The sequence below is a fragment of the Agelaius phoeniceus genome, chromosome 10 (assembly GCF_051311805.1).
Source record: "Agelaius phoeniceus isolate bAgePho1 chromosome 10, bAgePho1.hap1, whole genome shotgun sequence".
NCBI lineage: Eukaryota > Metazoa > Chordata > Aves > Passeriformes > Icteridae > Agelaius > Agelaius phoeniceus.
In genome coordinates this window covers 25,305,619-25,333,607 of record NC_135274.1, presented here as the reverse complement: position 1 = coordinate 25,333,607, position 27,989 = coordinate 25,305,619, and the positions used below count along the sequence as shown (strand labels likewise).

At 49.1% G+C, this 27,989-nt stretch overlaps 2 protein-coding genes across 5 annotated transcripts; one reads left to right on the top strand and one right to left on the bottom strand.

The window, feature by feature from the left end:
* Window positions 1-53: 53 nt before the first annotated feature.
* Window positions 54-11,497, bottom strand: SPTSSB (serine palmitoyltransferase small subunit B). Of its 4 annotated transcripts, none has more exons than XM_054639786.2 (2): window positions 11,135-11,497; window positions 54-1,962 (listed from the first exon to the last, which is right to left on the bottom strand). In XM_054639786.2, exon 2 carries the CDS (start codon window positions 1,940-1,942, stop codon window positions 1,706-1,708), a length of 237 nt encoding a protein of 78 aa, XP_054495761.1. In that variant the 5' UTR covers window positions 1,943-1,962; window positions 11,135-11,497; the 3' UTR covers window positions 54-1,705. The 4 variants fall into 4 exon arrangements, with proteins under 4 accessions (XP_054495761.1, XP_054495760.1, XP_077040317.1 ...); XM_054639785.2 differs by lacking the exon at window positions 11,135-11,497 and adding an exon at window positions 11,022-11,071; XM_077184202.1 differs by lacking the exon at window positions 11,135-11,497 and adding an exon at window positions 10,561-10,694.
* Window positions 10,153-27,989, top strand: OTOL1 (otolin 1). The gene is made up of 6 exons (XM_077183608.1): window positions 10,153-10,831; window positions 11,430-11,612; window positions 23,510-23,821; window positions 25,857-25,946; window positions 26,814-26,885; window positions 27,094-27,989. The coding sequence occupies exons 1-6, from the start codon at window positions 10,153-10,155 to the stop codon at window positions 27,987-27,989; spliced, it is 2,232 nt and encodes a 743-aa protein (XP_077039723.1).

The window sequence follows — 27,989 nt, the reverse complement described above, 5'->3', positions numbered from 1 at the left end:
AATATTTATGAATGAGTGGAAAACCCAGAAGAGCTGAGTCATGCAGCCAGAGGTCGTTTGTGAAGAATAAAATTTTTATTTTTTTGGCTGAGAAAACTGCATACACATGTTCAGATCTGGGCAACCTTCACCACATGTCTTCGTTTCCAAACAGATTTGTGCTCTGAAGCATGCAGGAGCCCACTGCAGCTTGAGAAAGGAGTTAAGAGGGTTTTCTCTTTAATCTAGAACTGTGCAGACATCATTTGAAAGCTATTTACATTTTGCACTTCTCACTTCTACTAACAGGAGCATCAGCTGGTAGAGACGTGCAGAGTGCAGCTGTAATTTATGATTTGGCACCCACGTTTGATTTGTGTAGAGTGAAAACCAAACAAGCCTCCCATTGTTCCAAAACCTCCCCACGGGCAATGGTAATTAATCTAATTTATTCTTTGTAAAGGAGATCTCTCTAAGCCTTCCCTGCAGGTATTATAATATTATTTCCACTCTGGATCCTCTTCCCCTGGTGCTGATTTGCACTTTGCTGCCTTGGTGAGTGGGAGCAGCCAGAAAAGATTGTGATTTTCATCAGAGAAGGCAGGAGGGCACTGAGACACAGCAGGGCTGCTTCTTCCTGTCATCCTCACTGAGCTGCAAGATGAAATGGAGAGTTTTTTTCCAAAAAGAAAATATTTTAGACCATCTGAACTCAGAGGCAGGAACTTAGATGTGAATAAAGCTGGATCTGAGTTCATCCTCCTGTTGCCTTCTTTTCCAAGTTCCTTTCCCACCCATTGAAGCCTGGAAGTCACCAACCAGCACCAGACATGAGCACTCCAATCCTGCTGGATATCCTCATTTTTTATCTCCTCTATCCTGGCCCCTGGACTGTGTTGGTAGAACTTGGGGTGGAGGAGCCACCAAAACAGCCTCTGCCAGAGTGAAAGGATGCAACTCATTTCCAAAGAAGTGAAAAATGTTACAGATTTAAAGAATATTTAATGGAAATTACAAATCTAGGACAGATTTTCCTCTTGGGTAATGCCTTTATGCATTCATTGTTCCTGGCTCCACTTGGGAAAGAGAGTGGCTGAGCAAGAATTAAACAGAAAATTAAACAGGGTTTGCTTCCACTGTTCATTGTTAAATGTGCTTTTTGGCATTTGAAAAAAAATCTTTAAATGCAGGCTAAAAGCATCTATTTAGAGAAAACAGAATGATAAGAAAGTGTTCAAGGCTTTTGAGAGGGATTCCGTTATTTTGGGGTTTAAGGACATTCCAAGCAGATCAGTCCATAGGAATTCAGCAGATTCCCTGCTGGAAAACCTCCCAATGCCCCATTTTCCTCTACACTTGTGCTGCCTGAAATACCAGAGCAAAGAGGCTTGGTCACATCACACCCCTCCAGTCTGGCGTTCACAGTGAGTTTGGGGCAGCAGAACTTTGCTGTCCCTCGAAGCAGCAGATCCTAAAGCGGCACTGGGAAAGAGAATGGCCGAGCAAGGATGGGATAGGAGGTGGGGTTTGCTGCTGGAGGTGGAGCCGCGTGGATCCTGTGCCATCCCAGGAGCTGTGTGCCATTCCCAGAGCGTTCATGGAAGAGGGGCCGCGCTCGGTGCCTCACTGCGCTCTCCGGCCCCGGAGGTGAATCAAGCAGGGTTTCCCTCAGCAGGAACCGTTTGTGACCCATTTCACAGAGCTGCCGGGCCCTGCTGGGCCTGCCTCAGTTCAGCACCGCGCCCTCGGGCTGGGACCCAAAGATCTGGGAGAAGAACTGCAGGGCCAGGCGGACGTGGATGGGCACGAAGACGTAGGCGGTGTAGACCACCATGGCCAGCACGGTGACCGTGATGGTGTGGAACATGGACTGCTCCCAGGGCTCCAGCACGTAGCTGCACGTCACCAGCTGGTACTGGTAGTACAGCCAGTACAGGTAGTCCTTCACCCTCTTCACGTCCATCTTTGGGGCTTGGAGAGCGCCTGGAATGACAGGGAAATTGGGATTACAGCGGGGGTATCCCGTGGAAACACCGCACAAACCCGTTCCCTGAGGCGCCCGTGCCACCAGCTGCCCTGGACCAAAGGGGATGGATGGGTTCTGCAGCTGCTGCTCCGTTATTGGAGCTGCATCAGCTGGGCATCCCCACTTCCCAGAAAAGCTGATCCATCCCTGGAAGCGTCCAAGGCCAAGTTGGAGCGAGCTGGGATAGCAGAAAGTGTCCCTGCCCATGGCAGGCATGGGACTGGTGGTTAAACTCCCTTCCAACCCAAACCTTTCTGTGATTCTACCAATTCCCACATTCCAAGTGTGTTTTCCTATCCTGTTCCCTGTGGAAATCAGGGAAACTGGCATTTAAAAAGAAAGGCTTTGTGACTCTATCAATTGCCACATTCCAAGTGTGTTTTCCTATCCTGTTCCCTGTGGAAATCAGGGAAACTGGCATTTAAAAAGAAAGGCTTTGTGATTCTACCAATTGCCACATTCCAAGTGTGTTTTCCTATCCTGTTCCCTGTGGAAATCAGGGAAACTGGCATTTAAAAAGAAAGGCTTTGAGCCAGCTTCCAGGAATGTTCCGTAAGTTCATAAAGGTTCCATAAATTCCATAAAAGTTCCATAAGTTCCATAAATGTTCCATAAGCTCCATGCATGCCCTGGAATAAAGATAAGATTAAAACAACTGCCCTGTAAAAACTCCTCTGCTTACTTTTGATAATCGTTTTTATTGCTCTGCAATTGCTGGGAATAAAGAAAAGCCGTTCAGAAAGAGAGAGGGAGAAAAAAGTAATCTCTGATTGCAGAAGGAATTTTTTTGCAGCTCATTCCAAAGAAATGAAAAATGTTACAGATTTAAAGAATATTTAATGGAAATTACAAATCTAGGACAGATTTTCCTCTTGGGTAATGCCTTTATGCATTCATTGTTCCTGGCTCCACTTGGGAAAGAGAGTGGCTGAGCAAGAATTAAACAGAAAATTAAACAGGGTTTGCTTCCACTGTTCATTGTTAAATGTGCTTTTTGGCATTTGAAAAAAAATCTTTAAATGCAGGCTAAAAGCATCTATTTAGAGAAAACAGAATGATAAGAAAGTGTTCAAGGCTTTTGAGAGGGATTCCGTTATTTTGGGGTTTAAGGACATTCCAAGCAGATCAGTCCATAGGGAATTCAGCAGATTCCCTGCTGGAAAACCTCCCAGTGCCCCATTTTCTTCTACACTTGTGCTGCTGAACTACCAGAGCAAAGAGGCCTGGTCACATCACACCCCTCCAGTCTGGCGTTCACAGTGAGTTTGGGGCAGCAGAACTTTGCTGTCCCTCGAAGCAGCAAATCCTAAAGCGGCACTGGGAAATTTGCACCTGGAATTAAAATAAGGATGGGCCACTGATATAGGTCAAAAATATTCCAATACTCCGTTTTTTCCTGCTCTGTTCTGGGGGGATGTGGGATTTACCAAAGGGAAGTTTCCCCCCCTAATTCTCCCAAAGCATTTCCTTCACTTCCATCTTCCCATATTTCCTAGAGCAAGAAAGTTCCACAATGATTTTGGGGGCAGATCAACATTTAAATGTAGCAGTGGCTGTCTCTGTGGCCAGCTTTTCTTGCAGGGGCTCAGCCTGGGGAGGAAGGCACCGCTGCTCTCTAGCCAGGCATGAATGGAAGCTGATTCCTTTCACATCATTCATTGGAAGGCAGAACTCCAGAGAGAGAGAGGCCTTAAAGCCTTGGAAATATTGCAGAGCCTTCAGTGAGAGTGGCCCAGCTGGCACAGTGGGGCTCCCTGGGAGCCAAAAGTGCCTCTGTCCAGACTTTCTGCAAAAAGAGCAGCACTGACCAATGAGGGGGTGAAACCCTTTCCTTAGAGTGGGGAGGCGGAGGAGGAGGAGGAGGAGGAGGAGGAGGAGGAGGAGGAGGAGGAGAAGGAGAAGGAGAAGGAGAAGGAGAAGGAGAAGGAGAAGGAGAAGGAGAAGGAGAAGGAGAAGGAGAAGGAGAAGGAGAAGGAGAAGGAGAAGGAGAAGGAGGAGAAGGAGGAGGAGAAGGAGGAGGAGAAGGAGGATGAGGAAGATGAGGAAGATGAGGAGGAGGAGAAGGAGAAGGAGGAGGAGGAGGAGAAGAGGGAGAGCCCTCTCACTCTTCCAGGATTACGGGGTTTGCACTGGGGTTAGGGCTGTGCTGGTTACACTCATCCCATCCGTGGGTAAATCCCTGCTGATCCCAACCCCTGCCCAGAGAAGGCTGGAGCAGTGCTGGGGGTGTCTGAGTGCCCAGAGCTGCTCACAGCCCCGTGCATCTCCATCCAGAGCTGCTAAGGACAGCCACAGGCAGCAAAAACATCCCCCAGGCTGATTTCAGTGATGTTCCAGGCTGCAGCCTCACCATCACCCCTTGGAGAGCCACATGAATAAAGGATGAGACAGTTAATATGATGAGCAGCCCTCTGGGTTTAACCAAAGCCCTTGGCACCTTTTTTCCAGCCTGGGAATTGCGTTTCCCTGCAGCCCCAGCACAGCCTGGCAGTAATTCCATCCCCAGGCACTCTGGAATTCCAGGAGGAACAGGAGCTGCCTTCGAGCTCTGTGGTCTCCTAATGAATGCTGGGGCTCGGGATAAGTAAAAGGCAAAAGCAAATTACAGTCTGTGCCCTCACCACTGACACACTCCTGAGAGCAGGCTGTGGAGATAACACAGCTCCAGCTGCATCATTTATAAAGGAAAACACAGGAGGGGAAGGGGGGAAAAGCCTTTTGAAAGCAGCTGCTGAGGCAATGAGAGACGAGGCTGCCCCGTGGCACTGTCACACTGATCCCTTGGGGAAGGGACAATTTGCATCCCTCTGGGCCCATTGTGGGGAATAAGGAGTGGCCCAAAACCCCACACCTCCAGAGGTCTGGGGCAGCTTCACCACCCAAATTAACTGCAGCAGCAATCAAAGAGAATAGCAGATTACTAGGCAAACTTCAGAGGCCAAAAATCTGTATTTTAAACAGGATTCCTCCTAGGGAGGCTTCACTTCCATGTCTGTGCTTCATTCTATTCCAGCTGGCACTCCCACTTGAAAGGGCCCTGAGTTACTCACTCATCAGTTCCCACCATTCCAGAGCAGGAGAAAATTTGTTCTTATGCAATTTTAACTCAGCATTCATTTGTCTACAAATTTGGGTTGAAACATTCCGAGGTGCTGGGGAAATGCCTTCCTGTTTAGAGGCCATGGGACTGTTACAGCCAGCTATGAGTGAAATGAAGAGAATTCAGCTCCTGTTAAGCAATATTCAGGTTATTTTCAGCACTTGCACCTCCAAGAGGAAAAAAAAATGCAAGAAGAGAAACCTGTAAAGCAGCTTTTAGTGTTTTAAGTGGCTGCCTGATTTTCTTGCTTGTTGACACATGTCTCTGATTAGGGCAGCTGAAAAGATAAATCATCATCCAGATATCAAGGTTTCATTCCAGAACATGCCTAATCTCCCAAATTTCTTTATTAATGGCCTTATTTTCTGGAGTCAGAGCTAGTTGGGAGGTAGAAGATGCCAGTGTTAGGTTCTTTAATATGTAATTTCTGCTTTGAGCAGCTGGGATTTGGGGAATTTTGGTCACATTTTCAATCTACAGCTCTGACCCGTGGCTGGACAGCTCCTGCTGGGAAATTCCTGTGGAAAGAAACATTCCTGCAGGGGAACTGGGAGAGACTGGTTTCCAGAGAATGCTTGAAAAACTCTTGATGGCCTCAGCAGGAGGGGTTGGCTGAGTTACACATCCAGGGAAAAAGGGTTTCCAACATAAATTCAGGAAAAGTTCATCTGGAGCGGGCAAAAACAAAGCCTGGAGCTGGAAATGGCCTCACGATCATTCAACAGGTGACCTCTGCTGCTTTAGATGGAAAGTAGGGCTGAGATGAGAAATAAAAGCAGCAAACAATCAATCCATCCCCAAAATAGAAATATTTGATTGGCTAAAAGTGACCATTTGCTGAATAATTGCTGGGAGAGCCCAGCAGCAGGAGTGAAAGAGGTTTGGAGCATCCTGAGGGAATCCTCTCGTGCTGGAGCTTCAATAAAATCCTAACACGAGTCCCTGAGGGGCTCCCAGTCCCACCAGCACCCACATGGAGGCAGGAGCAGCCAGCCAAAGTGCCAGGCTGAATTAAAAGCTGTCTGACCTGTGAATAATTCCAGATATTAGCAGCTGAAAGGGCAATCACCTCCTTGGGACCGGAATAGAAATCCTACCTGCAAGTTATTGATGTGGAGCTGTTCTTATCTGTAACTCCACTGGGTTCTGTGGGTTTGTCCTGCTGAATATCCTGATTTATCCAAGGCAACATCTGGTCCCTCTTAATGCTGGCAAAATTCTGGGATGGGCCCAGGGATTTCATGCATCCCCATCCCCATTCCCGGGCGTTTCCGTTCATGTTTTATTCAGTGGGCACCAAGCACGGCGCTCAAGGGATGAAATGATCAGTGGCTGGGCAGAAATTGAGATGAGGCAGCACATTCCAGGGAATTCCACATCCCAGGATTTCCTGGGAATGCCACCTCAGCCTGTCCTGGGAAATCCAAATCCCAGAATTTTCTGGGAATGCCACTTCAACCTCTGCTGGGAAATCAAAATCCCAGAATTTCCTGACAATGCCACCTCAGCCTGTTCTGGGAAATCCAGATCCCAGCATTTCCTGGGAATGCCACCTCAGCTCATTCCAAGGAAATCCAAATCCCAGCATTTGATGGGATCACCACCTCAGCCTGTTCTGGGAAATCCAAATCCCAGAAATTCTGGGAATGCAACCTCAACCTGTCCTGGGAAATCCAAATCCCAGCATTTCCTGGGAGCAGCACCTCAGCCTCTTCCAGGGCATCCAAATCCCAACATTTTCTGGGAATGCCACCTCAGCCTGTCCTGGGAAATCCAAATCCCAGCATTTGATGGGAACACCACCTCAGCCTGTCCTGGGAAATCCAAATCCCAGCATTTGATGGGAACACCACCTCAGCCTGTCCTGGGAAATCCAAATCCCAGAATTTCCTGGGAATGCAACCTCAGGCTGTTCCTCTGTTGCATCCCTGCAGCTCTGATCCTGCATGGAGCGTGTCCATGGAGCAGCGGCCCAGCCTGGAGATCTGCATTCCTCTCCTGGCAAGCAGAGCCCTCAGGTTCCTGCAGGAACAGAATTCCTCTCCCACAGAATTCCTCTCCTGCATGGAACTTTAAATTTAAACCTCCAGCTTGTTCTCCCAGGGAGGAAATCCCAGGAATGAGAGGAGCAGCAGCAATCCCAGCACAGCTCCCACTGTGGCCAAGAATGCACCTCAAAAAGCACCTTGGATAAATAACCCTCCCTGGAATTCTGGAGTGCACTGCAGAGCCTGTGGGGGCTGCTGGAAAAAAACACAGCAATATCTTCCAGGAGTGGGAGGGATAAGGCTGAAAGACAAGGCTGCACCTCAAAAAGCACCCTGTCCTGCAGATTTGGATAAATAACCCCCCTGGAATTGTGGAGGGCACAGCAGAGTGGAGCAGTCCTGGTTCCTCTCCCTCAGCAGCCTTGGCCATCCATTGCAGAGCTCCAGGAGATGTAAACCCATCCCTGCCATATGTCCTGTGGCACACAGGGCGAGGGTCTGAGCTGGGGAAATGCTGGTGCTGCACATGACTCAGCCATTCTGCACGTGCCTGGGCCTGGGGGCTTGGCTGGAAGTAAAATCTGCCAGGAGGGGAAGGGGTGAGGCAGAAAGAGCAATGGTGTTTTCAGCCCTGTTTCTGTCCTACCTGGCTCAGGAGAGTGAATTCCAGCATCCTCCTGATCTTTAACCCCAACTTCCTTCCTGCTGGCCTCAGTGGCAGCACACAGGTGCTGTTTTGGTTCTCTCAAGTGTTACTCAGGGCACACCAAGCCCAGGAGCTTTCCCTGGCCAGGGAGACTTCCTGTTACCCCTGGGAACCTCAAACCCCTCCTCGAGTGGCAGTGCCACACCTGCACAAAGTCTGAGTGCCAACTTCCTCATCTCCACCTGACCCTGATCTGTGTGTGCTCCTCCTGCTGCATTTCTGGGGTTTGGTGCTGGAATTCAGCTGCATCTCTGCCTGCAGCAGAGGATTCCTGTCAGCCTGCCTTGCCTGCTGCCTGGGACAGCAGCCAGAGCATTGCTGAATTTTCTCCTCCAGCTGAGTTGAGTACACAGATGGAGTTTATGGTGACCTACAACCATGTGAGAAAGTCCTTGCAAACGAGATGCAGAAATTTTTGACCCTCAGGAAAGCAGAGGCTGCTCTGCAGCACGCACAGGGATCTCCTTTGGAGAGAGGCTTCTGAACCAGCCCAGCAGCTGAATTTGGGACTGATTTCCTGCCTTCCCTGCCCCTGACAGCTGGAGGCTGCTCCCAGCAAAGGCACAGCTCTGAATAACTCAGCTGCCCCTGACTCTGCAGCCTGGCTGATTTATCAGTGCCCAATCCCCTCCTTACTCAGACACAGGGAAAGGAGAAGATGCAGCTTCTCTGTGCCAACAACGTTCCTGGAGCAGCTCTGTCCCATTTTCTTCCGAGGCTAAATTAATTTTTCAACAATTTTCCTGTTCTTCCCTCCCCTGAAGTTTCCTCAGTTGTTTCCTTACATAACCAGCTGCTCCTTGCAGTTTAGGTGGAGATCCCTTCCTTTCCAGCTCTCCTGGGCTGGCCATGGTTTGGGCTCTGGGTCCTCCCCCTGTGCCAGGATTTGTACCTTGGGACAGAACAGGTGAGCAGCTCTGCCAGAGGAGATGGGAAAATGGCAAATTGAATCCCAGGGAAAGGGAAGCCTTTCCCTCTATTTTCAGTGTAAGTATAATTTAGGAACATGGTATGGAACAGAATTATTCCCAACCAAAACCTCAAATTTGGGACTAGAGACCAGCACCAGGTTTAAATTGCAAACCCTTAAAAATTGAGAGTCCTTAAAGAACTGTTCCAGGAATATCTCAGAGAGGTTTTGCATTTGCTCCTGGTGACAAACCTCAGTTCCTTGTGAGGTTTGGGACATCATCTACATCCTTTGAAGGCTTCCAAGTTCAGGAGGTTGTGTAAACACATCAATCTACCAACAAAATAACTGAGATGTCTGGGCTCTAAAATAAGATTTACTTTCAGTTGTAGCCCTTATTTTATTCAGACTTCTTTGCTTTGCTCTGAGTCATTTCTGAGGCAGCTGAAAGTAACAGCTTGGGTTGTGTGCAACGTGAGGAGGTGAATATTGTCACAGCTATGACAGGTATTGCTGGAAAATGGGACCAGACTCTTGTGCAAGTGCATCTCCCTGAGATCTCATCAAAGGAAGCAGAGTTGCACCACTCCAGTCACTGCTCCAGAGGGGAAAAGCAAAATTGGAGCGAGATGCTTGCGACAGATAAGAAATAAAAAAGGAGATGCACTTTTTTCACAGATTTAACCCCATCTGTGCAGTGAGGAACAGCTTCCTTTGCAGGCCCTTCCTCACCTGAGCAAACAGGTCTGGACACACAAAGCTGTTGATATCCTCCACAAAACAAATGAAAAGCGCCATAAAATGTGGCTTGGCAGGACCCAGAGCAGAGCCCTGGCTGCCTCCCAGCCAGCTGGAGCTCTGTGTCCAGGTGCTCTGGGTGCTTTTTGGGCACAGAGGGGTGGCACAGGCGTTGCCATGGGCCCAGGCTGCTCCCCAAGCAGTGTTTCAGCATCTCCCATTCCGGCTGGAATCTTGGAATAACATCCATGCTCCACGCACAGCTTCCCTGCTTCTCCCCCCAAAACCTGCACCAGAGATCACCCCAAGCACTCCTGGAACTGCAGTTATTTGTACCATGCTCGTGATATTCATCAGAGAAAGAAAACCCAGCATCCCAATTCCTAAAGCATTAAAATCCACATTAAAATCCCCCAAAGTGCCTTGTGCTGACTAAGCAGAGCCACAGCATTTCTTGCAGGGATTCTGCTCCATATTACCCAGGGTTTATCCAACAGGGAATGCAGGACTTGCACCTGCTTCCCACTGAAGGCAACTCTTGAGAAACCAGAGAGGGAAAATCCGCCAGGGATGAGCATTCCCAGCCCAGCGGTGCGAGCAGCACGGCCACATCCATCCCCCCACCCAGCGCCACCTTCCCCCTCCTGGGCGTTTAACTCGTTTTTAGGGAATCCCTAAGGCAAACCATCTTCCTGCCACCCGGACATGAACCCCCGGCTGCGGGGCTGCGGCAACAAGTGCCAGAATCACGGCGCGGTCTGGCTTGGAAGGGACATCGAAGCCCATCTCAGGACCCCCCGTGCCCGGAGCCCTCTCTGGAGGCTGCAGGTGCGGCAGGAACGCGGCAGCGCCCTGGAGGAGGCACAGCGCAGCAACCCCGGGCTCCTGCGGCTGCCAGCGCCGCTCCTCACCGGGCCAGCCCCGCTCCTCACCGAGCCAGCCCCGCTCCTCACCGGGGCTCCTGCGGCTTCCAGCGCCGCTCCTCACCGGGCCAGCCCCGCTCCTCACCGAGCCAGCCCCGCTCCTCACCGAGCCAACCCCGCTCCTCACCGGGCCAACCCCGCTCCTCACCGAGCCAGCCCCGCTCCTCACCGGGCCAGCCCCGCTCCTTACCGGGCCGCCGGGGACTCGCCGTGGCCGCGGCCGCGCTCGCCAAGGTCACCGGCCCTGCCTGGGGATGCTCCGGGACGCGTCTCCGCCGCGGTGGCCTTGGGCGAGCCGAGCCGAGCTGAGCGGGGAATGAGCGCCAGCACCGGGAGCGCCGGGATGCGGGAACGCCGGGATGTAAAACAAACACCGGGCTGCGGGAGCGCCGGGATGCGGGAATGCCGGGCTGCAGAGCACCGGGATGAGCACACCGGGATGCAGAGCACCGGGATGCAGCGCACCGGGATGAGCACACCGGGATGCAGAACACCGGGATGCAGCGCACCGGGATGCAGCGCACCGGGATGCAGAACACCGGGATGCAGAGCACCGGAATGCAGCGCACCGGGATGCAGAACACGGGGATGCAGAACACGGGGATGCAGAACACGGGGATGCAGCGCAGCGCGGCCCCGCGCCTCCCTCACCTCCTCTCCGCGCACCGCAGCTCCCCAGCCCGGCGCTGCCCGCGCTTAAATCCCCACCTTTCCCCCCTCCCTCCTTCCTCCTCCTCCTCCTCCTCCCTCCTCCCGCTCCTCACCTCCCGCCCGCTGTGTCCGTGCGGCCCCGGGCCGGTCCCTGCGCCCCGCCCGCTGCCGCAGCCGCTGCGCTCGGAGCGGGGGAGGCGGAGCGGCGGCGCCGGGCTCGGGGAAACCCGTGGGATGGAGCTGGCTGGCACCTCCGGGACGCCGGCTGTTCCCCGGGAGCGCCGCGCTTCCCTGGCTTTTCCAAACGGCGCTGGCGTCATGCGCTCGGCGGGATGCGCCAGAGCTGCCCCGCACCGAGAGGCTTCTTATCGCAGCCCTCTGTCGCGACAGACACCCTTCGTATCGCAGCCTTCCATCGCGACAGACGCCCCCGCAGCGCGGTTATCCTGCCAAGGGTGCCGGCAGGTGCCTGCGAGCATCCCGGCTCCAAGGGGATGAGTGGGAAGGAGCCGGCGCTGCAGCGGGGTGCTCCAGGGGGAGGAAAGGGGCTTCGGGATGATTTCACATGGATCGGGTACCCCCAGGTGTCAGGTGAGGAAGGAGAGACGGGGATGGACAGGTATCCATCATTTCAGACTTAATCTGAAATGCCGTGGGATGCAGCGCGACCCTGCCAATAATGAGGCGCAGCTTTCTGTAGCTTGTTCCGCCCCAGAAATAAAAAAAAGCTTAATGCGGTGTCCTGCTCGCTCCCAAACATCTACTTCAGCACATAACTTTGCAGCTTAAGTGAGGAACAAAAGTGTCAGAAATGCTTTTTCCCGGATTTTCCCCTGGAGCAGCCGGATTCCAGGCTCGATCCCCTCGCTAAACAAAGTGCGGCTGCTCTGGCGCCCACCGGTGCCTTCCGACCTCAGAGGAATGCAAACCTTTGCAGGGCCAGATGTAACAGCTGGGGTTAAAGCCGTTCTTTTCCTGTTTGAACGCGTTTTAACGATGCTTTAAAACTGCTCTTTCCACGGCGAGCACCTTTAAGAGGCGCTTGCTCAAACAGAGCAGCGCAGGTGACAAAGGGGCCATCAGGATGTGACGCTTTCATTCCCAACCCAACAGTGCCTCTCTCTGCCGCTGCTGTTTTTATGGATGTTGATTGTGGAACTGATGCTTGCTTAGCCTTTGATATGAAAATATTCACGTGCAAAGGCTTGGTTCAAAATTTACAGCTGGTTGTGTCCCTTCCTAGCCCGGAGCAGAGCTCTGCCTGTCCCGGAGCTCTGTGCTGTGTCTGGGCACGACTCGGGGTGGGGAAATCCCTGAGTGGGCAGAGCTGGAAATGGCCAGAGTGGTTCTGCCAGCGATGGGTGGGTGTGTGTCACCCAATCCCCTAAAAATCCCGGCGAAAGCATTTTGGGTTATCAGGGCACTTGCTCTGAATGCCCTGTGCAGGCTGGCCTGGAGCAGAGGCTGGGCAGAGCTCCAGAATAAAGCAGGGATTCATTCCAAGCATCTCCTCCATGGATCCACCTTGGGCAGCACCAGAGCCCAGCCAGGGCTGCACCCAAGATGAACCAAAATGGCCCCAAAATGCACCAGCGCTCCCGGGGTCTCTGCCTTGGATCAGTTCTGCTCCATTTGCACCTTGCAGTTCATTGTCCCATCCCAGCTTTAGCCCCTGCAGTCCCACCCTGCTTGTTTTTCTCTCTCCAGCCCACGGGGTTTGTGCTCCTGGGCTGAGATTTGGATCATTTGCCCTTGGTGCCCAGCTGGAGCAGGAATTGTTTTGTCTCCCTGCTCTGTGCACAGAGCTCAGCATCCCCTGATGTGAAGCTCAGACCCACACACTAAAGCAGCACAGAATGTGAAACACAGAAAAGCTCAAACCTGAGGCATCAGCTCCACACAGCAGTTTCATTTAGGGTATTTATTCCAGGGGCTGAACTTTCCAGAGAGGAGTTTTTACAAAAAGCTGTCCCACAGTCTCACCCTGATGAGCTGCTGCTGCCTTGCTTCCAATGGGCACAGAATCCCTGAAGTTTGGAATCAATCATTTAGGTTGGAAAAGATCTCCAAGATGATTGAGCCCAAGTGTTCCCAAAGCCACCAGTAAAGCCTGTCCCCAGATGTCACAGCCCACAGCTTTTAAATCCCTCCAGGGATGGGGACTCCAACAGTCCTTGGAGGTCCCCAAGACCAGAGGACTTGGGCAGCTGTGCCAGGGCTGGGCAGCCCTTTCCTGGAAGGAATTGTTCTCAAAATCCAAGCTGACCTCCCCTAGCACAGCCTGAGGCTGTTCCCTCATCCCTGGAGCACAGCCCCGGCTGTCCCCTCCTGTCAGGAGCTGTGCAGGGCCACAAGGGCCCCCCTGATCCCCCTTTGCTCCAGGCCCAGCCCCTTCCCAGCTCCCTCAGCCCCTCCTGGGCTCCAGACCCTTCACCCCCGGCTGAACTCAGCAGAGGAAGGTTCAGTGCCGTGTAAATGCCTCAGTTTGCCTTTGGCACACTCTGCCTTATCAAATGGAGAAGGATTTGCCTCACAATAAATTTCAGATTTGCTGATAATCTGGGTTTTGTTTGCCTTGAGACAAGACAGGGCTGAGGGGCCCTGCCAGGCCCTGCTGGTGTTTCCAGAGGGAAGAACCTCCCAAGCCAGAACTGACTGAACTCAGAATTCTGAATTCTGAGAAGTAGGACAGGGTTTAATTGAAGGCTGTGGTTTGATTTATCAGGCCCTGCTGCTGATAGGCTCTGCTCCTGAGCTTCCTGCTCCTGCTGCTTCCTTCCCTGACTCAGGAGAAGCCTCTGGCTTGTCCTCTGCAAGGAATAAAAAGCAAATTAACAGAACAGAAAAAGAAAAAAAAAAGGGAAATTAAGAATTAACTTTTGAATTAATTTTCTATTACAGCAGGGTTTGAAAAGGAGAGACTTTATGCAGATAAATAAATTTATTTATAAACCTAACCCTTGCATTTACCAGCTGCAGGCTGACCCTTCTGCACTGAGCAAAGGAGCCCCAAAACCTCCCAGTGCTTTTAAATCAGGCCTATATAAAATAAAAGATGAGGAACACAACCACATTGAATTGCCAGCTTCCTCAGGGTTACCATCCTCCTGCTCCAGACCTGCTTGAACCTCAGCCTTCCCTAAAAGCCCTGTGCGTGTCATGGTAAAAACCAGACCAAATTACCTGCATGAAGCAGATAAAACCACAGGAGTTTGTTTCCTTGTCTCCCCAGGGGCTGCTGCTCTGGGAGATCTGATCCCCCTCTGGTCTGGCCCCTGGGGATTTGTGTTAATTATTGCTGGGGACTCCAGCGTGGCTTTGGCTCCTGCAGGAAACGTCCAGCTCGGCCCCTGGAGACAGGAGAGAATCCCTGCCCTGCCAGAAAGGCCAGCATGGCTTTTGTAGAATCTGGGAGAATTTCTGAGCCTTTGGGCTGTGCCAGCCCTGCAGCAACACAACAGGCCAGGCTCTTCCCGGCCTGGATCACCAGAGGATTTCCCAGAAAATCCAATTTCATAGTATCCCAGGATTCCAGAATGGTTTGGGTTGGAAGGGGCCTTAAAATCATCTCATTCCACCCATGCCATAGCAGGGACACCTTCCACTGTCCCATGTCACTGCAAGCCCTGTCCAAGCTGGCCTTGGACACTTCCAGGGATGGAGCATCCCTGGGCACCCTCCCCACCTTCACAGGCAAGAATTTCTCCCTAAAATCGGATCTAAGCCCCCACCTCAGCAGACTTGAGGACGTTCCTGCAAACCCAACAAAGCAACAGCCTGAACTCTTCATTTTCCAGCAGTGGCAGATCTGGATGTGTCTGCTCAGATTTGGTCTGGCTGCTGAGGCTGTCCTGGTTAATGGGAAGGAAACTCCCAGGGTCAGCAAGGAAATGTGGCAGAGTTTGCAGAATGCTCTGGGCTGAGGTGATGCTCTGGCTGAAGCTGAGATTATTGTGTTGCTAATTGTGCTCCCAACTAATTTGGTGTGTGGTGATCCTGCCCACAGCCACCCTCTCCTGACAAATTAGAGAACAACCCTCGTATCTAATGACAGGGCAGGCTGGATAAAGCCCTGTGGGGCTTGGTGGCAGCAGTGACCGGGTCTGACCCTCCCTTGTGCTGTGATTTCCTTGGGAGTTTTGTGCCAGATGAGTTCAGTGGTTCCTTCTGAGAAATTCTGTTTTATGGGGATCTGTTTACGTGGAATTGGGATTATTTATTAGCAGCCTTGTTCTCTTCAATATCAAGAAATCAATAGCAATATCAATTAATGTTCTGGGTTAATTGGCCTGCGCCCAGCTGGGGGAGGGGCTGGGTGGAATTCTGGGATCAGGAACAAGTAATTAGAAGGTAAAGGAATAATCAGAACAAGGGCTGGGCAGGATCTCCAGTCCTGGCTGAGTCACATTCTCACATCTCTGCTTCCTGCTGTGTCCCTTGGCCAATATTGAATTGCTCCAGCTGGGCTCTGGATGAGCAAAGTGTGAGATCTGCTGGGATAACTGGGATAACTGGGGTTTGTTCTTGACCTGCAGATCCCAGCATGTCCATACTGCCACCCTCACTGGGACCTGTGCTGGTGCTCACAGGGGTCCCAGGACGAGGGAAGAGACGAGGATCTGACTCCATGGTTCAGAAGGATGATTTATTTATTAATATTATTATTATTATTTTATTATTATTATTATTATTATTATTATTATTATTATTATTATTATTATTATTATTATTATTATTATTATTTTCATATCATTATAACTAATTCGTTATTATTATTATTATTATAATATTAATATCATTATAATTAATTCATAGTTATTATTATTATTATTATTATTTCATTATATATATGATATTAAAACTATACTAAAAGAATAGAAGAAAGGATTTCATCAGAAGGCTTGCAAAGAATAGAAAGGAATGGAATGATAATAAAATCTTGTGACTGACCAGAGTCTGAGCCAGCTGGGCTGTGATTGGCCACTAATTAAAAACAACCACACAAGACCAATCCCAGATGCACCTGTTGCATTCCACAGCAGCAGATAATCAATGTTTACATGTAATTTCTGAGGCCTCTCAGCTTCTCAGGAGAAAAAATCCCAGCAAAAAGCATTTCCAGAAAATCTCATGGCTACAGGATACCAGGTGGGGATCCCCACCCATCACTGCTTCCCAAGTGTTCCAGAGGAAAATCCAGCTGCTTTGGGAGGTTCAGGTTTCCCTCTGGGAAGGCAGCTGAGTTTGGGGTGCTCTGGGAGGAATCACCCATTGAACACATCCCACCCTGGGGCTGGAGAAGATTTCACCAGGAGCAGGCCCAGCTTTGAGATCAATCCTACTCATTCTGATACCAGTTCTCCAAAGGAAATTTCCTTAAAATGAAGAATTCTTCCCAAATCTGGGGTTTTTTTTTGTTTGTTTGTTTTCCTCTATATGGGTTACTGCTCCCAATGCAAACAGGTTTGAGCAGTGCAGGTCTCTCAGAAATTTGACTTTTGTGTTCAAAAAATTCCATTTTGGGAAGTTATCCTGGGAAAATGAAAATGTTTGGTTTGGAGCTCTGTGCTTGTCCTGGATGGCTCAGGATGGCTCAGGGTGTGTGGGGTCATTAATTCTTAGGGCTGGGATGCTGGACAGGGTGGGATTGTTGGGGTGTCCTGTCCAGGAATTGGGGCCATTCCAACGGGGATATTCCCTGATTTTTGTGCTTCAGCTCAAACCCGTCCCTGGCCGGGCTGTTGGGAGCTCCTGGAGCTCCCTCTTGTGCCGAGCCTCACCTGGAGCAGCAATTCCCGTGTTTCCTAAAACCTCCTGGGTTTTCCTGCTCCATCCCACTCCTGGCCTCTCATCCCTGCTCCTGCCAGCCTGGAGCCCCTTCTGTTGTCCCCAGTCCCAGCACCAGGTGACATCTGGCACAACTGCCACCTCCACGGAACCCTCCCCACATCAGCACTTCTTGCTCCTTCTCCCTTTCCAAGGGAAAAATGCGAGCTGGAAATGAAAAATGCGAGCTGGAAATGAAAAATGCGAGCTGGAAATGAAAAATAAGAGCTGGAAATGAAGTCACTCTGCTCCTGCCCTAATCCTGGTGGGATTCCTGGTGGGATGTCCTGTGCAGAGCCAGCAGTTGGATTTCAATGGTCTGCTCCAACTCAGGATGTGATTTGAGTCAGGAGATCTAATTTTACGATTATTTATAATTTATTGCTCTTATACATCCCCCTGTTTATTTTTTGGAGATATTTTGCTGTCTCTGCTGCTTCTGGGTGAGTTGCAGAGGAGGTGGAGAGTTTTAGGCATCTCTTCCAAAGAAATCAGTGGGAATCTTCCCTCTGATTTTAGTGCAGATCCAAAGCCCTTGCAGCGAGTTTGTAGATCAGAAAAAAAATAAAATTCTCACTCTCCTTTGCTTTTTAATTCCCTAAATACCATAACCTCCCTGAATTCCCTGATTCCAGCACACAGACAGTTTTATCCCCAGATTTTTGCTTCCTGCTGTGATTTGGAGGTGCTGCAGCTCTGCCCTGGGCTGGAACCCTGGATTTTATTACACAGCCCAGATTAGCCAGAGCCAAGAAGAATTTGGGTGAAAGGAAACCAGAGCTTTCCATTTCCTTCTTTCCAAGGAGTGTTGCAACACCTGCTGGGCTGAAATCACCTGCAAAGGGAGCCTGTGCCACAGGATCCTCTCCTGAATGAAATCTCCAAGCCCTTTGTCTCATAATGAAATGCTGATTAACGCGGGGAGCTGGGTTCTGAGTGGATTTACCAGGATTAAACGATGATTCCAGAGGCTTTGCTGGGGCTGAGGGAGGGAATGACAGCCCTGCCCCAAAGGAACCTCCAGCCTGGAATTCCAGCCACTCATTTTCCCTGAAATCTGGCACTGGCCTCAAGGAGGGCAACAATCCCCAAAAGGGCTCTTGAGGACGGTTTTGTTTCCCAAACACACAAGGAAAACAACATTTTCCTGGGAAAAAAAGGTGTCCATGACATCCCCACAAAGGGACCCCCTGGTGAAAAGGGGAGCCAGGGAATTTGATCCCTTTTCCCTTTGGTGTCTCCAGTTTCCTGAGGAGACAATGGATGCTTTTCTCAGCCCAGACCTCCCCACAAAGGAAATCCCGGGGCAGGGTTTGGGATAACACCTGGGGGAATATGTTTTACATCCCAAAAGGCTCTAAAACCCAGCCCAGAATAATTCCTGAGCTGTAATTCTGGCGTCTCCCATAAATAACTGTGTGTTTCTGCTGCTCTAAATCTGCCTTTCGGGACTCTCGGAGGGATTGACTCCAGGAGGCTCTCAAATAACTCCCCAAATGGTTATTTTTGGGAAATAGAAGCTTTTGGAGCTCCTAGCCAGTAAATTTAAAGGGCAATAAATCCCTATTTAGGTGCAGCTTCAGATTTAGGGGATTTGGACCAACGTTTGGTGCAGGGCTTGTGGGATGCACTGGCACAGACTGATGCAGGTTTTTCCCCATCTCATCTTCCCCCTGATATCTGAATTTTAGTAACAGCAAATGGAACAAGACTGGATTTGCAGGGAGGTAATTTTATTCCTCTGAATCCAAAGGAAATCCCTGTGGAGGGGGATGTTTTCTCTAATACGTATTTTCTATGTATTTTCTATTTTTCTTTGTATTTTCTCTAGTCAAGCATTTCAAATCATACATGAACCATTGCTCTTTTTCTATGTAAAGGAAATAATTTTTACCCCATGCAGCATTTAAAGTTCTTATCACAAATGAATCCCCCCTACCCCCAAATTTAAGCTGAGAACAAAACAACTACAAAGGCAAAACCCAAAGATTATTTTCTCTTTCATTTTCAGGTTTTATTTCTCTCAAGCATTTAATTCACAATTTGATCCTTTGGGGGGGAAAAAAAGCAAATTACCATCCAGATCTGCTCTTAGTAAAGGGAACTTGCTCTCATGATCCCATAGAGCTTTTTTATTTTTCCTTTACCCCTTTCCACACTCCCAGCTCAGGGAGGGGATTGTGATGCCAAAAATCTGCATTTTAAATACAGACAGAAACCTGGACCTTGCAGAAATAAATGGACAAATTCCTTCTCCTTTGGGTCCTCAAACGTCAAAACTCTCCTCAAAACTGTCCAGGCAAATTCCTGCTGGGTCTGGTGGTACCCAATGAGATGAAGGAGGAACATCCTTAAAATCCTCAAAAATCTTTGGGGTAGAGCCAAAACACCCCAGCAGCATCCTGGGGTTTGAGGGAAAGGTTGGATTTCTGCAATTTTCCTGGGATTTCAGTGTCCCCTTGCTCCTTGCAGGGACTTTGCCAATCCAAGGACGAGGGAAGGGTTGGATTTCTGGGATTTCAGTGTCCCCCTGCTCTTTGCAGGGACTTTGCCAATGCCAGGATTGGGTTTCTGGGATTTCACCTCACTCCTTGCAGGGACTTTGCCAATGCCAGGGTTGGATTTTTGGGATTTCACCTCATTCCTTGCAGGGACTTTGCCAATGCCAGGGTTGGATTTCTGGGATTTCAGTGTCCCTGTGCTCCTTGCAGGGACTTTGCCAATGCCAGGGTTGGATTTCTGGGATTTCAGTGTCCTTGTGCTCCTTGCTGCCAATCCCAGGGTTGGATTTCTGGGATTTCAGTGTCCCTGTGCTCCTTGCTGCCAATGCCAGGGTTGGATTTCTGGGATTTCAGTGTCCCTGTGCTCCTTGCTGCCAATGCCAGGGTTGGATTTCTGGGATTTCAGTGTCCCTGTGCTCCTTGCAGGGACTTTGCCAATCCCCCCTGTCCCCCCTGCAGGCTCTCATTGGCCACAGCAGCAGCTGGGACCAAATAAATCTGATTCTGTCCCCAAATAAATTCCCTTTTTGCAGGTGCCATGGAGGGGGGGTCCTCCTGGGAGCAGGGGCGTTTATAAGGTAGGAGAGAGTCACACAATTTAAAATAATAGGATTTGTCTGCAGAAAAATTCCTGTCTGTAATCAATGTATAACTGCATGGGGATTAGGGTTTTTCTCTCCTCACACACCTGAGAATAGAAATAATGAAATGAGATAAAGTGCAATCATCTCCCTGATATTTAAAATGGATGGATTGGGGTTAAATTCCTGTTGTGAACTAGAATATCCGGAATTTTAGAGAGCACACACACACAAAAAGTGTATTATTACCATCTTATTATGGGAAATATGTTAATAATTAGTAGATATTTAGATTCAATTGCATGTAGATTAATTTATGAATTATATGGCACTGCAGCAAAGTTTCATTCTTCCTATTTTGTGTCCACTGTGAATTATAATTTTAGTGGGGGGATTCCAATGAATGATTTTATATTCAGTGGTGGTGAATTAATATAATGAAGAAGCCCAAAAATTTAGTTTTATTTAAGTGCATTTATTTAGAATCACAGACTGGTTTGGGTTGGAAGAGACCTTAAAGATCAACTTGTTCCTACCCTCTGACATGTAAAAAAAAATCCTAAAATAATTATTTAAGAATAATTAATATAGAAACAGTCTTGCCCATTAAAATGAAAATCTGTTTAGTGGTTCCTTGCTCTGAGGATTTAATTTTTTTAGGGCGGTGAGGTAAAATTTGGTTATTAATTATGTTTTCCAAGTGTTTGACAGCAATCAATTAATCTGGCTGAGTTTGGGGCTTGTGATGTGTGACAGGAAAACTCAGGAATGGTTTGGATCTGAGAACTGATTTAGAATTTCCCCATAAAGTTATTAAATCCCTAAAATCCCTGGGGGATTTTGTGTGTAAATAATGGGTTTATTTACTTATCTCCTGCTGGTACAGGATGCTCCTGTGTGAGGATATTGTTCAAAAGGAGAAATTGGGGTTTTTTTTCCCTTTTTCCAGGCAGCAGATGATCCTTTTTCTGCTTTTTTTCTCCTTTTTCTCCTTTTTTTTTCCTCTCCTTTTTCTCCGTGGCTGCAGCTGCAGGCTCTGGCTGCTCCCTGCCTGCCTGTGCTGAGCATCTCCATCCACACCAACTTCCCAGGAAAACTCTTCATGGTAAGGGAAAAAAAATCCCAGTTTTGGACCAAAATCTGGCCCTGGAATCCCATTCTAAATAAACTCACTCACGGGGAAGGGATAATTTATCCTTATGGATTGAAGGGTCCCAGTGGGCAACTGCTGAGTTTTATCTTCTTTTTTGTTAGGGTTGGGATTAAATGTGTGAGATGGTGATTTTTGTTTGGATTTAGATGTTTATTAGTTTTTATTTATATTTTTTATTATGTTATAGTTTCACAAATTGTGAGTTTTACAGTATTTTACTCTAACAAATTAAAAATGGAGTTGTATCTTTCTTTTTATAAGGTTTCTTAAGGAGAAACTTTTTAATTAGCAAATGATACAAATTATTTTTATTTTTAATTTAATAACTAACTACTTGTATTTAGTACTTGTATTACTTGTATTAAAGTACTAACTACTTTAATTTAATAACTAACTGGCTTGTAATGTGGATTTTTAAATTTAATTATACAATACTACTTTAATTAATGAAGAAGAAGGTGAAGAAGAAGGATTTGCTTCTGCCTTAAAATTTTTATCTTGTCTTATATATATGATTATATTCTAAAACTTTAAGTTTTTTTACTATGTGATATTACACACTTTTATTTAAACCACACATTTATAATCTTAGTTTTATCATTTAATTTTGGAGGTATTTTCTACAGTCTCAGGTTAAAAGCAGTGTTCTCTTGGGGGGTCGGTGCTAAATTCTAAAATTCTCAGCAGATTCCAACATCCAGCAGTGACCACTGGGGGTTTTATGTGGGGAATGAATTTTCCATTAAATGATTTCATTTTGTTTGAAAAAGGTGAGGGGAAAAAAAAAATCCCTCTTTCCTCTCGAAGGGAATTTTTAAAGATGGAAAGGTCCTGATGGCTGGTGTGGGGCTGGGTGTCCTTTTGCCCTCTGGCTGACAGGGCTGGGGGGGTCTCTCCTGGAGGTTTCCCATGCTCTGGAATGCTGAGGCTCCTCAGGAAGGTTGGGTTTCAGCCCCAGCAAGAAAGGGGCTCTGTTCCTTCTGCATTTACAGGTGGGGACCCTGCTTTAAAAAAGGAACAAAGGTGCTTTTTGTGACGGGTCACCTGAGAGGCAGCACCTGGAAAAATGGGAAAATGGGGGCCTGCTGCCTTTGTGCTTTCTCTCTGGGTCAGCTGAATCAGCACTTGAGAAATGAAAAGAGCAGATGTGAAAGGTTGCACTAAAAAATCCAGAAAATCAGGCGGGAACGAAAAAAAATCAAGATAAAAATGTTGGTATACTTAATACTTTTGATTCCAAAGTACCTGAGTTTGGAAAACTTGATGTTTCATTTTGTTTCCATTTTTTCTTTTAGAGAAAAGCTCTTTATTGTGTGTAGTTGTGTTGGACTCTGAAATCATTATGGAATTCTCCCCATATCCTTCCAGGACCAAAGGGGGGGTTACAAGAATGCTGGAGAGAAACTTTTCCCTAAAGGCATGGAGTGATGGGAATGGCCTGGAGTTGGAGAAGGGCTGGGTTGGGTGGGATTTTGGGAAAGAATTCCTCCCTGGGAGGGGCTGGGATGGATTCCCAGAGCAGCTGTGGCGGCCCCTGGATCCCTGGCAGTGCCCAAGGCCAGGCTGGACGGGGTTGGGACAGTGGGAGGTGTCCCAGAGATGGAACGGGATGGGATTGAAGGTCCCTTCAACCCAGCCTGGCCTTGATCATTTCCAGGCATGGAGCAGCCACAAATCCTCAGGGGAAGCAGGGCCAGGGCCTCACCCCTGGCATTGTCTTGGCTTCAGGGAAGTAGAGGAGAAACAGGCAATCCCCCTGACTATTATTATTATTATTATTATTATTATTATTATTATTAATAATAATAATAATAATAATAATAATAAAAATATAACATAATATAATATAATATAATATAATATAATATAATATAATATAATATAATATAATATAATATAATATAATTTTTTTATTATCATCATCATCATCATCCAGGGAATAATGCGCCCTGACTCCATGATTCAGAATGCCAAACAATTGCTTTATTAAAACTATACTATATTACACTAATACTATATTATAACTATACTAAAGAGATACTATACTATAGAGATACTAAACTGTACTATACTATACTATACTAAGATACTAAAAAATCCCCATGACTGTCTGAGACAGCCAGGCCACATCTTTGAGTGATTGGCTAATCACCCAAAACAACTTTCACAGCGTCCAATTAACCAAATCACTTTGGGCAAACAATCCCCATAGCACATTCCACACGTGCAAAAACGGGAGCAGCCCGTAGAGATACGAATTATTTTCTCTTCTTTCTCCTACGTTCTCACTGCCTTCCCCCAGGAGAAACCCTTGGGAAACTCTCTGTGAAGAGAGCTGAGGGCACGGGGGCGAGGCAGAGGGTGCGAGGAGGGTTTTGCTGTCTGTCTGTCTGTCTGTGTGTCTGTGTGTCTGTGTGTCTCCCACAGCCGCTGCCATGCCGCGCTGCCCGCGGCCCGTCCCGCTGCTGCTGCTGGCGCTGGCTGTGCCCGCGCTGGCGGTGCTGAAGGTGACCCCGGCCGTGCTCTACACCAAGCCCAGACCTCCCCAGCCCCCAGCAGCTCCCCCGTCTGTCCCGGGGAAAATCCCACTCCCAGTGGCACCGGGCAGAGCTGAGCTCCCCACGCTTCTCCCCTTGGACAACTCCACGCTGGACTCGGCCGAGTTCTTCTTCAACTGCTGCGACTGCTGCCCGCCCGCGGTGGGGCCTCGGGGCTGGCCGGGCCCCCCGGGACCCCCAGGTGTGCCGAGCCCTCTCTGCTGGGCTGCAAACACCAAATCCGGCGGCTTTTCCCTCGGGAAATCGTTGGCAGGGTTTGTGCAGCTGGTAGGGGAGATCTCAGCGATCTGCAGCTCTGATGCTGCGTGGTTTTGGCTGCTTTAGGGGCCCAAACATCCTCCTCATCAGCAGCCCTGCATTCTTCTCTTCCTTATCACAACAGCCTTGCTTTCTCTCATCTGACTTCTGCAAGCACAGTAAATGTTAAGTGATACACAGTGTGTAGTCAGCTACCCCTAATCAATCTCTCTTTAACCCCTAACTCAGCTACCCCTAAACAATCTCCCTTTAACCCCTAACTCAGCTACCCCTAATCAATCTCTCTTTAACCCCTAACTCAGCTACCCCTAATCAATCTCTCTTTAACCCCTAACTCAGCTACTCCTACTCAATCTCTCTTTAACCCCTAACTCAGCTACCCCTAATCAATCTCTCTTTAACCCCTAACTCAGCTACTCCTAATCAATCTCCCTTTAACCCCTAACTCAGCTACTCCTAATCAATCTCTCTTTAACCCCTAACTCAGCTCCGATTGCTGCTCCCCAGGACAGGGACAGCAGCCAGGGAAGGGCTGGAGCTGTTCCAGGGCAGCTTTGGGGTGGGTATTAGGATTTTAGGGAAAGGTTCTTCCCCCAGAGGGTGGTGGGCACTGCCCAGGCTCTCCAGGGAATGAATGGGTATGTTCCCAAACCTGCCACAGCTCCAGCAGTGTTTGGATAACGCTGCCAGGGATGCCCAGGTTGGGATTTTGGGGTGTGTGGGCAGGGCCAGGGACTGGGCTGGATGACCCTGGTGGGTCTCTTCCAGCTCAGGATATTCTGTGATTCCATGCTTCTATAAAATGTGGGGTGTGACTCTGATTTGTGTAAATCCAGAGCAGAAGAGTGAATGTCAGCCACATCCTGGAAGTCACAAATCACCAGTGGGAGTTTGGGAATTCCTTTGGGACCGTCCCAAATCCCTGCTGGCAGAAGGCCACGCTCCTCAATTCTCTGTCCCTGCCCTGGACCCCTTGGATTCACAGCTCTAATTTCACATCCACTTCAACCATGGCTTTATGACCCCCAAAACTACCTTCAAGCAGTTTTGCATCTTTACTGAAGGTTTCTTTATGTTTTTATTTTTTGATTTTTTTTCCCCATTGCAAAAGAGGAAATTAAAAAAAAAATTTGGGTTCAATTTTAAAGATAAATAAATAAAGCACAAGAAGCAGCTCTCTATAAAGGACCTAAATATTTAATAAAATACACTTTGTGTCTTCTTTCTGTTGCTAAAATACACATCCACAGAGCACCTAATTCTGCTCCTGCTCTAATGAATAGTGCATTAGCCTGCAAAAGTTCACTTTAATAGCACTATTATTGGAGATAGGAACTATTCATCTGAGGAAAGGTGGGAAAATCATGAAATAATTCTCCTTTAATCCAATGCACTCCAGGGATTTTCACTTCCCGTGGCTTGGGAACAGTTGGCTCATGGAAATTGTGGTGGCTGTAAAGGGAATTTGATCTCTCATCTCTTGATGGAAAAGTCCCTGTGGTGGCTGAAGGTTCCAGACAGGCACTGGGAATCTCTGGATTCCAAAGGGAATGGAAAAGGGAAGGAATTTCAATCCCTCCTTTCTGCAGAGTGGAGCTCTCACCCAGGTTCCCCTTCTATATTGGCAGAATTAATTCTCCTTAAGGAAAGGGACAATTCCAAAGCTCTGGCAGCTCCTCAGATATTAAAGACAGATTAATTTCTGATGCTTTGTGAACCTCTGAGCTCCTGTGGCTCTGAGGCAGCTCAAAGTTGGTTTTAAAAAGTCTTTAACTACGGCCCAGAGTGAAAGGCAAAGGTGTGAGATTTGATGATGTCAAATAAAACAAGCAGCTCTTCCCAAGGTGATGGAATCGCCTCATATGCACTCCTCAATGCCACACTGCTCAGGTATTGATCAAAATGTTATTTAGAAGTTAAACCTTGGAGTTACTGAGATGATTTTGTTGATTTTACAGGTCCCAAGGGGGAGAAGGGAGATGCTGGGCTGCCAGGGCTGCCAGGATCCCCCGGCCCTCAGGGTCCAAAAGGCTCTAAAGGAGAAAGAGGTAAAAACCAGACCAATGGAAAATGATGGAAAATGCTGCTGTTCTCATAAAATACCAGAAAATTATTAAAAAACCCATATTCTTTAAAGCAAAAGAAGATTTCTGCAAGGGATTGAGCCCTGGAGAGGTTTAGCTGGCATCAGTGCAGGGACAGGAGCTCAGGTGGTGGCAGTGTTTGTTCAGGTGGAATAGGAGCAGCTGCTCATAAAGATCTCACTCAAAAATTCTTGTTCTGAACAGGAGTTCAAAATCTGGGTTCAGTTTGCTTTGGATGAAGGACAGAGGTAAAAAAGCCACCACAGAAGTTGTGTGCAGGTGTAAAATCTGTGCAGGTGTAAAATGCATTTCAACTTCAATTTCAATCTCTGAGGCAAAAGAGCTTCAGTTCAGATGCTGAGCCATCATTATCCACCAGTATTCCTGAAAGGAAACCCTGCCCCTTCATCTGGGGCTTGGAGCAGCTTTCTCCTGGCAGGATCCTGCTGCTGCCTCTGGAGAATCACCTGGGGTGCCAGCAGAGAGTGGGGCTGTTCAGTCCCTGCGCCCCTTAGGCAGCGATTCACTCCTGGGAAAGCTTTTTGGCCAGCCTGGAATGAGGAATGCAGAGCTGTCACCCTCTCCATCCTCCGTGAAACAGCAGCAGCTGCCTGGCAGAGGGGCAGAGATCGGGGAGTGAGGTGGTGCTCAGGGCTGTGGGATCCAGCTCAGCCTCCTGGAGGTGTTTCCTCAAACCCCACATTGCTCAGGTCTCTTTTATTAACGAAGTGAGGGACACACACAGACAGTCCCAGCAGGGTGTGGTGTTTGCTGCGCTGCACGCACCAGCACCAATTAATTCATTAATTAATCAATGCTGCAATGTCCTAGGAGGAAAAGGGGAGCAAGGGGAGCGAGGAGCGAGTGGAAGTCCCGGTTATCCAGGGAAACCTGGGCTGCAAGGTAGGTCTGGAAAATCCAGGATTGCTCTGGAAAATCCAGGATTGCTCTGACCTTTCCCTCTGCTCTGGGTTTTACAACAGCATGGAACGACCAACCCCTTTGGATGGTCCTTCCATCTCCAGAGCAATCCAATTTTATTTGGTTTAACCTTCTTTTTTATTGGTTTTAATCTGTTTTATTGGTTTTAATCTTCATTTTCCCCCCCCAGGTGAAGCTGGAGCCAAAGGCAACAAGGGCAGCTACGGCTTCCCTGGACTGAAGGGACAAAAGGGGGCTAAAGGGGACACCTGTGACAACGGCACCAAAGGAGACAAAGGGGACAGGGGGGACCCCGGAGAGCCGGGAGCGGGCGGAGAACAGGGGGACAAGGGAGAAAAGGGGGACACGGGGGAGAAGGGGTACTGTGGGGAGCCAGGGGGCAGAGGGGCCAAGGGGGACAGAGGGGAAGGGGGCACCAAGGGCGAGAAGGGCAGCAAGGGGGACACTGGCACCGAGGGCACGCGGGGGGTGCCCGGCAAGCAGGGAGAGAAGGGCGAGCAGGGCCACAAGGGCGACAAAGGGGACGTGGGCCCCGCGGGCATGGCAGGCCCCGGCGGGCCCAAGGGCGAGCCCGGCGCCAAGGGCGGCCGCGGTGCCCCGGGCAGGAAAGGCTCCCGCGGGGCCAAGGGCGCCCGCGGGGACGTCCCCAAGGCGCCACGCTCGGCCTTCAGCGCGGGGCTGTCGCGGCCCTTCCCTCCTCCCAACGTGCCCATCAGGTTTGACCGCGTGTGGTTCGACGAGCGCCGCGACTACGACCCCGCCACGGGCAAGTTCAACTGCAGCGTGGCCGGGGCCTACGTCTTCTCCTACCACGTCACCGTGCGCGGCCGCCCCGCGCGCCTCAGCCTCGTGGCCAGCAGCAGGAGGGTGGCCAAGGCCAGGGACACCCTCTACGGCCAGGACATCGACCAGGCCTCCTTCCTGACCATCCTCAAGCTCAGGGTGGGTGACCAAGTGTGGCTGGAGGCTGGCAAGGACTGGAACGGGCTCTACGCCGGCGCAGAGGACGACAGCGTCTTCACGGGGTTCCTGCTCTACCCCGATGGTTTTGAGGTCCTTCTGTGA

Coding starts and splice junctions, on each gene's coding strand:
- SPTSSB (XM_054639786.2), bottom strand. CDS start 1,942: ATGGACGTGAAGAGGGTGAAGGACTACCTGTACTGGCTGTACTACCAG.
- OTOL1 (XM_077183608.1), top strand. CDS start 10,153: ATGAACCCCCGGCTGCGGGGCTGCGGCAACAAGTGCCAGAATCACGGC. Junction 11,613..23,509: donor CGGGTACCCCCAGGTGTCAG/GTGAGGAAGGAG, acceptor TGTCTCCCACAG/CCGCTGCCATGCCGCGCTGC. Junction 26,886..27,093: donor AGGGAAACCTGGGCTGCAAG/GTAGGTCTGGAA, acceptor TTCCCCCCCCAG/GTGAAGCTGGAGCCAAAGGC.